This window comes from Procambarus clarkii, chromosome 24 (genome assembly GCF_040958095.1).
Source record: "Procambarus clarkii isolate CNS0578487 chromosome 24, FALCON_Pclarkii_2.0, whole genome shotgun sequence".
Taxonomy (NCBI): domain Eukaryota; kingdom Metazoa; phylum Arthropoda; class Malacostraca; order Decapoda; family Cambaridae; genus Procambarus; species Procambarus clarkii.
Genome location: NC_091173.1, coordinates 15,118,176 through 15,128,665, shown reverse-complemented (window position 1 = coordinate 15,128,665; position 10,490 = coordinate 15,118,176). Strand labels below are relative to the sequence as shown.

The 10,490-nt window shown below is 42.9% G+C and overlaps 1 protein-coding gene across 1 annotated transcript; it reads left to right on the top strand.

Annotated features, from left to right (window-relative positions):
- The first annotated feature begins 9,718 nt into the window (after positions 1–9,718).
- LOC138367941 (calphotin-like) lies at positions 9,719–10,276 on the top strand. Its single transcript, XM_069330222.1, has one exon. The coding sequence runs from the start codon at positions 9,719–9,721 to the stop codon at positions 10,274–10,276; it is 558 nt and encodes a 185-aa protein (XP_069186323.1).
- The last annotated feature ends 214 nt before the right edge of the window (positions 10,277–10,490 follow it).

The window sequence follows — 10,490 nt, the reverse complement described above, 5'->3', positions numbered from 1 at the left end:
TCTTACTGAGTCTTATGGTGTCTTACTGAGTCTTGTGGTGTCTTACTGAGTCTTGTGATGTCTTACTGAGTCTTGTGGTGTCTTACTGAGTCTTGTGGTGTCTTACTGAGTCTTGTGGTGTCTTACTGAGTCTTGTGATGTCTTACTGAGTCTTGTGGTGTCTTACTGAGTCTTGTGGTGTCTTACTGAGTCTTGTGATGTCTTACTGAGTCTTGTGATGTCTTACTGAGTCTTGTGGTGTCTTACTGAGTCTTGTGGTGTCTTACTGAGTCTTGTGGTGTCTTACTGAGTCTTGTGATGTCTTACTGAGTCTTGTGGTGTCTTACTGAGTCTTGTGATGTCTTACTGAGTCTTGTGGTTAGTAAGAAACTAACATCTTACTAACCACAAATTGACCTCATCTTACGTAAAAAAGGTGAGGGGGCGGGTGAGGGGAATCGAACTCTTTAAGGACAAGATATCTGTATTTTACCCCAAAAAGTGCTATCTTGACTCAGACATCGTAGGAGGGGATTATCATACTACACTACACATATTTCCGATGTCTCTTACGCTCTCTCAGAGAGTGGTCCAGGCCATGTTCTTCACTCGCGTTTCAAATTCTGCAACTCCGCTGCTCAGCTGTTGTTTCCATCTCGAATCTTCGTGGGTACTTGTACCTAAGACGAGTGCTTGCCCGTCTTCTGTCTCCTCCTGTTAGTTCTGTCTTACTGTTTCACACTGAATACTGTTGACACTGTAACACGGGTTTGGTTTCCTCTCTCTCTACTTCCTTCTTTCTTTGCCCTCTACCCGTATTCTTACTTTTTATTCTCTACCAAGGGACTCCAAAACTTTTACCAAAGCCAACTCCACGCCACGTGGTCCTAAGACGATTGACCGACTTAGGATTCTACACCCAGTATGACGTGACCTAGGCTCTGAACAAAACCCTAGAGTCGCCTCTACGCTGCCACCACCAGACCAGTAAAAAGAAGAGCAATGATCGAGGTCTGGATCGATCACGCTAATTAATCAACCTAGGGGCTTGATCCCCACTATATACGATGACCTTGAGTGTGGAATAAATTACACGGTAATGATAATTCCGATTCGATGTTAGAATCGGCGCCCAATACAACTCTGCCTCGTGTGGACCACGTGACCAGGACAAGTATACACATAACCAAATGGAAGCAATAAAAATGCAAATTATTAACTTAATTTATTAAAAGAAAACTAAAACAAAAATCTAAATATGTTCACTCCCTGTCACTTTAACACTCCCTACTTGACCTGAGTGGCAAATGAGACTATTTCTATACATAACCATAGCAACTATACCTCTATGTTTTCCAGCTAAGATGTTGGGCTGGTCTCGGGGAGAGGTAAGATGTTTGACCTCTCCCAGCTGCTTCCGTGACCACACTGATCTGTCCTCGTCTGATCTCGCCCAGACTAGAACATTGTATTGTTCCGCATCGCTTACCCAGTTACTTTAGCAAGGTTAAGTTATAACAATTAACCTCTGTTTGTACTGAATTGATCCAGACTGGTTGAATTATTTTACTTAAATTAAGTTACACAAACATCTAACGGCAAAGCTGTTCCCGATCCCCAAAATGGTTAATTGAACTTTGAGAAATACTAGACATGTCAACCCTGCTGACCTATGACCGCCGGTCACTCCGCCTTAAAAGTTAGATCTGATTCGTGACGTCACTGATGGTGACTTAAACTCAATAATTAGAATACTCTTGATATTGTATCCAGTACTATTATACAATACAATTTTAATGCAAAATGAATAAAGGCTAATTTTCTCTAAATTACTGAATACTATAGGATGGTTCATTATACGCAGCTATGAACAAAGCGTCGGTTATTTCCACCGCGAATTCCTCTGGGGGTCAGGTCACCATGCGGGCTCAGCTTCCCATTCTCTTTTGTCGATAAACCACTCTGGATAATTCTTACAACAGCCTAGTCTGTTACAACACTGTCATACTAGTAACACTGTCATACTAGTAACACTGCCATATCCCTGGCACTAGCCAACAGGCTCAGCTGCCCAAGCGGCACCGTTCAGCCGGCACTGTGTACACTGCATATTTACAAATCGTCGACCGGCGCGAGACTCAACACAGACCGGTGTTTGGCGGGAAGAAACACTCACACACACGTGTGTGTAATCCAAAGCAGCGCGGGCAAACACTGCAGCTGGCTACTTACAAGGGTAAGTGGTGTTGGGCTTCACCTCTCGGAAGACTGATATAGATTAAGCCACCCAAGAGGTGGCACGGGCATGAATAGCCCGTAAACCTCTCAGAAGGAAACTCTTGGCGTCTAAGTAACGATACAGACAGTGGGGGATGGATTGCAGGACGAGAATAGTTCCTGTCTCAACCATCAGACGGTCGTAAAGGAAACCATTGATCCCCAATCACGATTAACACAGGAAACAAGTGAAGAGTGACGGGATGACGTCACTTAAGGCTTGAGGGGGAGGAAGGGGAAGGTGGAGGATGACGACACTTAATCGTCACTTAAGGGAGACGTCCACTACAGCCTGCTGGACCCGACATCCACTCCTTCAGGTAGTCAGCAAAGATCGCCTGGCGCAACATCTGCAACCATATTAAGGTGGTTACACACTGCACAAACGGCCAACTTTGTCGTTCTGCACAAACGAATCAGGAATATATTCTTTGCAGGATGTTTAGCTGCCGGATTGGAGCCAAAGCAAAGTGGATATGGTAGAACTTTGGGCCACTTCCCTATCCGCTAATTAGGACCTGCTCCAATTGTAAAGGGAATACAGCTATCGATTGTCAGCAAGATATCTGGTACTTTCATTACTCAAACAAAGGGTATCAGGAGGATATCTGTCAAAGCAAAACAGATTCGCCACCCGCCCCCCCCCCCCCCATACACACGTGTACACAACTGGCTCCGTTACGACGGGAGAAGGATCCAGGACCCGGATTCACGAAGCAGTTACGCTAGCACTTAGGAACCTGTACATCTTTTCTCAATCTTTAGCGGCTTTGTTTACAATTATTAAACAGTTAATGACCTCCGAAGCACCAGGAGGCTGTTTATAACAATAACAACAGTTGATTGGGAAGTTTTCATGCTTGTAAACTGTATAATAAATGTAACTAAAGCCATCAAAGATTGAGGAAAGATGTACACGTTCGTAAGTACTTGCCTAACTGCTTCGTGAATCTGACCAGGGCGGTCCAGGGCGGTCCAGGGCGGTCCTGGGCGGTCCAGGACGGTCCTGGGCGGAGTCGTCGCTGTCAAGCCACATGTGTGGGTTGGCTTAATTGTTTTCAGCTGCGTTATTGGAACCTGTTCTCGTTATTGTGGTGTTGAACTCGGTGAAGAAACCTGTTCCTATTAAATTAGTAACATTCTTAATGTTGCAAGTGTCTCATTGTTTGTTTATGAGAGAGGGAGAGAGAGGGAGAGAGAGAGAGAGAGAGAGAGAGAGAGAGAGAGAGAGAGAGAGAGAGAGAGAGAGAGAGAGAGAGAGAGAGAGAGAGAGAGAGAGAGAGAGAGAGAGAGAGAGAGAGAGAGAGAGAGAGAGAGAGAGGGGGGGGGGAGAGAGAAAATCATACATCTTCCCTCGTCGCAATTATTCCAGTTGACATAAACAAAGCTCTCACTCATGTTAACTAATGTACCAGCTTATTGTGTGTGTGTGTGTGTGTGTGTGTGTGTGTGTGTGTGTGTGTGTGTGTGTGTGTGTGTGTGTGTGTGTGTGTGTGTGTGTGTGTGTGTGTGTATGTGTAAAATGTAATGTTATGTAAAACTAAAACCTCCAAGTTGATGCAATGTTATCGAGGCACGAGATTTTTTCTCTCACTACAGGACTATGGTGAGATGCCTGACTGTCTATGTGTTGTTTACCCATTGTGGCAAGTGGTTCCCTTCACTTGGTTTACCCACGGTGGGGGGGGGGGGTTATTTTATTGTTTGCCTGCACTAGTGAATAGAGATATTTCATGTTCACTAATACATCTTTCTTTGTTTTAGATTTTTTTTTTACGTTTTTTTTTGTCCATTGTTTTAGGTAACTGTGTTAGTTTACTGGCCAGGTGAGGCTTATTTGTGACGTCTTGCCTCCTGCCTTCTTACTTGGTCCTGCTCTGTCTGGTTTTATCAGTCTGTCGAAGTCCCTTATTGTATGGGACTGAATAAAATAAGTAAAATAAGTCAAAATAAAAGGAAACAAGGAAAGGTAACGACGTGACGAAGTCCCTTATTGTATGGGACTAAATAAAATAAGTAAAACAAGTCAAAATGAGTACAAAATAAAAGGAAATAAGGAAAAGTAACGACGTATCGGTCTGACCCGGACCCCTTATTAAGTCGTAACCAATCAGTAGAGTCACTTTACTCCTATAGCAACGTTATTGTGACTTATTCTCTGAAAGTAATAAGTATCAAGTATTCTATCGTATCAACGTATCAACACGAAACATTTCTAACCGCTGAAACTGAATATCAAACTGTTGCATAAACGTTTCGCAAGTTTGCCTCTGGTATTTAGGGTGAAAACATTTACATAAAAATGAACGTTTGCGTGGGTCAGCTGACCTCAACGTTCCCCAATGACGAAGTTATCGGTCGAGGGAATTTATTTAACTTTGTTTTTTTGTTTTTATACGTCAAGAAAAATATGATGACATGTTTGGTGGTGGCGTGAGGAAGTGGCGGGTTAAAACCGGATCATATTCTCGACTTCATTTCATAAATGAGGAGGAAGTTTGTGGTGAGGGTGTAGGGGGTGGTGGGTGTGGTGGTGAGGGTGGTGAGGGTGGTGGTGGGGGTGGTGAGGGTGGTGGGGGTGGTGGGTGTGGTGGTGGGGGTGGTGAGGGTGGAGGGGGTGGTGGGAGGTGGTGGGGATGGTGAGTATGGTGGTGGGGGTGGTGGTGGGGGTTTGTGGAGGTGATGGGTGTGGGGGTGGAGAGTATGGGGGTGGAGAGAGTGTTGACTACAATCAACACTCTTACCAGAAGTCTTATAGCCCAATCGCACATATTAATAGAAAATCATCAAGTAGGGATCCATCAGTGTCATGAGACTGTGGAATTGCGCTCTGGTTGTCGGTCTGGAGTGGCCTCTCCAGGGCGCAAAGCCACGGTAGGCTGATACGTAGGAAAAGCTGTTACCCATGCAGCAGGTCCCCCCCCCCCCTTCTCCACGGCGCCGAAAGTCTCCAATGGAAAGGCATACGCCAATACGATTGGTTCCAGCGCCGTCGCAGGAACTGAGAGCTCCGGAGTTGACCTCGAAGTTGGTGAAAGAAGGCACAGGGACTCCAAACCCGGAGACCGCCGTGGTCGGGGCCGGAGATGAACCACCCCATCAAGGGCAAGAACGACCCCAGCCTCCTGAAGCAGAGCCTGTTGGGCTGCACGAGCCCCAGGAGGTGGACGTCCCGCTCCCGCACCTTCGGGTTCCTGACGGAGATCATCACAGCCTCTCACCCGAGGCCGACTTCCTTCAAGACCAAGCAGAAAGAAGAGTGATATTTATTAAATACATCAATTATTATTATAATAATATAATTAATTAATAATTATCACTCTTCCTTCTGCTTGGTCGTAAATTAGCTATCTTCGAGATAGCCTTCAAGAACCTCAGTTAGGATCAGACATTCAGAATCAATATACAACCTACATGAGACCAGTCATAGAACATGCAGCCCAATTCACAAACACCTATAGCGCTCTTGAAAACTACAGAGGTTTTCAACGATACTCAGTCCACAATTACTTGGGATGCGATACAGAGAAAGACTGAACCCAACGACGCAGGAATAATAAGTTGAGAGAAAAGTAACATGGTAAATGTATCAAAATAATTGTGGAAAAATAAATGGAGTAATGCAAAAAAAAAAGGTCAAATTTATTGGAGCAAAAAAGGTAAAGGATGGACGCAAGAGACGCAGATTGCGAGCCGCTGCGTCTAATTGCCTGGTCGATCAGGCAACGGACCAGGAGACCTGGTTATAGAGACCGGGCCGCGGGAACAATTGAAAGGAGGAATTTTGATAGGGAATTTTTGCATTAGATGTTGGAAGAAAGGGTTGGAAAAGTGGGTTTCAAGAGCTAAAGCTCGATCATTCATATGGTCACACACACACACACACACACACACACACACACACACACACACACACACACACACACACACACACTTCCTAATGTGTGTATTGCATTAGGAAGTGATGTGGTGGAGGCTGACTCCATTCACAGTTTCAAATGTAGATATGATAGAGCCCAATAGGCTCAGGAATCTGTACACCAGTTGATTGACGGTTGAGAGGCGGGACCAAAGAGCCAGAGCTCAACCCCCGCAAGCACAATTAGGTGAGTACAATTAGGTGAGTACACACACACACACACACACACACACACACACACACACACACACACACACACAAACACACACAGATACACTCACACTCACTGCTCACAACTAAGTGAGTACACACACACACACACACACACACACACACACACACACACACACACACACACACACACACACACACACACACACACACAGTAAGCCTCTTACAGCCCAGAGCCAGCCAGTTCCAAGCCGTATTTTTACTTTCAACATATTTTTATGTGTGTGTGTGTACTAATCTTTATGTACTCACCTTGAAGTGCTTGCAAAGTCGCGCTTCAGCTACTAAGCCCCGCCTTTCAAGCTATTATTTGAACCACGTAATGACTTTCCCTCCATCCAATATGATATATTTGTTTTTGAGCAGATACTCACCCCTTTAAAGCCAGTCAAATGGGCTTAAATCACCTGTTCTGAACATGTTCTTCTTAATTTTTTTTATTTCTATCTACTGTTTACAATTGTTTATCCTCGTTCTATTATTCCTCTCTTTCGAACATCACTTTACCGATTTTCCTTATAACTTTGTATGTCGTTATCATAGCCCCGCTACTTTTTCTCCTCCAAAGTGTGGTGATGGACAGTTCTCTGGAATATTTACTGTAGGTACTCACCTAATTGTGCCTGTGGGATCGAACGTCACCCGTCGTATATTATATAAATATTTATTTTCATTTATTTGGCTGATGAGTTTCTTTTACGTCAATGCTAACAAGAATTTTGTATGTAGTAATCATGGCTCATTCATTTTCTGACTTTTTTCTGATAGAATAAAATCCAATTATCAAAGATTTTCCATGTATTTCAGACCTGTAAGTTCTGCATCCAGTTTTCTGATATTTTCTAAATTTTATGAAGCCTGTCTTCCAAAAAAATATGTAATTTTAAACTTTCTAAAAGTTCCTCTTACGAAAAGCTGTTTTTCTAAACTTTCTAAACTAAACGTCTTAGAAAACATATATATGTTCCTTACCGGAAGCGGAGGAGCTTCAAGAGATTCCTAACCTTTAAGCACTCATTGTTCAACCAATGTATGTCTTTTAACCTTTATCTTTATATATATATATATATATATATATATATATATATATATATATATATATATATATATATATATATATATATATATATATATACATGTGAACCTAATTCACACAAAAAACACACACAAAAAATTCACTTATATTACAACAGTCCAAAAATATAATTGGGCACGTGAACCATTCATAACAAAACGTGGAATATGAATTTGAATAGCAGCAATGAAACTATTAATTGCCTCATAAAAACATCCGTACATGCTAATTCCCGGGAATACAAAACTAAATATATGTGTGGATAACGGCTTTCATTACTTATAACGAACGAGAAACAATAAACACTGAATTGCCTACCAATAATAATAATATGTTTTCCTACCAGGGGATAAAAAAAATATTAATTCCAATAGGTCGTCAGTTGCATTATTTACATTTTTTCGCTCATTGTTCAATAATATTAATAAAGGTTATTGGTACAAGGTTACTTTGTACTTTGTTAATGTTAATAAGTTTCGAACTCTGTTCATTTTATTCAACGGAAGCATTTATCTTGGCAATAACTAGGATGATTATAGCCTGTTTCATAGAAAAAATTAAAGAGTAGTTTAGAGAGAGAGAGAGAGAGAGAGAGAGAGAGAGAGAGAGAGAGAGAGAGAGAGAGAGAGAGAGAGAGAGAGAGAGAGAGAGAGAGAGAGAGAGAGAAGAGAGAGAGAGGGGTCAACAGATCACATGAAGGCTCTGGCACACAGTTGGCTACATGCTCATCCTGTTCCTTATATGATTGTTACCTAATGTTATTAATGAATAAAGTCTATGCCTAATGATGTATATGACAGGCTCATGAAATAAATGGCCATCTAGGAGTAGGTTTCAACTGAGCTGAGGTAAGCTTACAGCTCTTGCTTGCAGTTTCACCATAATCCTTATATGATACTTTCTTATGAGATAATTTCAAAGTAAATTCTCTTAAAATAAATGAGTTACTAGGAGCATTTATATATATATATATATATATATATATATATATATATATATATATATATATATATATATATATATATATATATATATATATATATATGTATATATTATATACATACATACTATACAATCTCTATAAAAGTGTAATCGTTTGCAGGATTTTAGCCTTTATAGCATAACACTTCCAATCAGTACAATTCTTTGCACTTCAGAACATTGCAATGCGGGTTTAGTTCATTCCATCTGCCCCACACAACCCGGATGACAATCACCCCTGATTGTAACGTTCACCGAACAAGAATTACAGGATACTTTTTTTCCTGACAGTCTGCAGAAGGACGCTGACTACTACGACAGCCAGCAAGACAGACACCTCTGATGCTTTGCACTATATGCCACCGTTTTGAAGAGACACATTCAAGACAATACCACAGGGTAATATGCGGGAATAAATAATACGAAATCCGACTTAGTAACCTCGATGGTGAAGACTATTCACCCAACGCGTTTTAATGTAAATGTTGCAAGGGTTGATGAAGCTTGCATGAAGCTTGCATGAAGCTTTGATAACGTCTTGAACATAAAGCTCTGGAGGCTGTAAGCACCGGTATTACGCATTTAAAGCTTCTCCAGACTGCTGTCGCTTGCATTTGGCATCTTCGATAAACACCTGAATATTGGCTTCTATTTCCAAGAGCCAACGATCATCTCCGCCTGCTGATAACTATACAGCGGTGCTCGGAAGACGCTGTTAATCAAAGTGTATGACTCCATACTAATTAATTTTCGTCCTGACGACCAGGATACCTCTAATTTCAATTTGCATACAAACTGGATATTCTACGTTGAGTTGCAACTCCTTGGAAATAAAAGCTATTTAATGTTACCTTTCACAAGTCACATCTTTTCTTTTTTGCTTGTAAATGGGGACCTTTTTTATGTAGTTTATTCATTGTATATTACCGGGATAATGTCCTCATTGTACACTTCAATCACTGAAGTGTAACTCACGAAGTGAATGTTGAATAATACACTGTGTTTATTTAACACAACAATGTTAGTATTACTAATGTTTACTGTTATTTCTATTCATAGAAGCACTGCCATGCTTTCACATTGCTACAACTTGTTAAATCGCTACAACTCTCGTAACGACGATTACTGCTCCCGCCGCTGAACTACGGGCTCACCATAGCCCGTGCTGCTTGGAACTTTTTGTTCCGAGTAGCGAATCTTTAAACAACAACAACATTCCGCCGCTGCTCTTCTTCATTGTTGTATACAAACAACTTATGTGTCACAATACGACCACCCGACCAGCTGCTGCTGCTGACACCACCCGACCAGTTGTTGCTGCTGACACCACCCGACCAGCTGCTGCTGACACCACCCGACCAGTTGCTGCTGACACCACCCGACCAGTTGCTGCTGCTGACACCACCCGACCAGTTGTTGCTGCTGACACCACCCGACCAGTTGTTGCTGACACCACCCGACCAGCTGCTGCTGCTGACACCACCCGACCAGTTGCTGCTGACACCACCCGACCAGTTGTTGCTGCTGACACCACCCGACCAGTTGTTGCTGCTGACACCACCCGACCAGTTGTTGCTGCTGACACCACCCGACCAGTTGTTGCTGCTGACACCACCCGACCAGTTGTTGCTGCTGACACCACCCGACCAGTTGTTGCTGACACCACCCGACCAGCTGCTGCTGCTGACACCACCCGACCAGTTGTTGCTGACACCACCCGACCAGTTGTTGCTGACACCACCCGACCGGTTGTTGCTGCTGACACCACCCGACCAGTTGCTGCTGACACCACCACCTTGTCTTCCTTCAGCTGACACACCTTCCTGATCTCCACCTGACACCACTACAGCCACCTGTACCTGACACCACTACAGCCATCTTTTTACTGGTAATTCTTCTTAAGTCTCTTCTTAGCACTACCTCCACTCTGCCGCCTTGGTTCAACCTTCCCAAGGCCAGCTAGCAAGCCTTCTCTCTCAGGGGCCAGCTAGCAAGCCCTCTCTCTCTTTCAGGGGTAGCTAGCAAGCC

Bases quoted from the DNA above. Each gene is read 5' to 3' on its own strand.
- LOC138367941 (XM_069330222.1), top strand. From the start codon at position 9,719: ATGTGTCACAATACGACCACCCGACCAGCTGCTGCTGCTGACACCACC.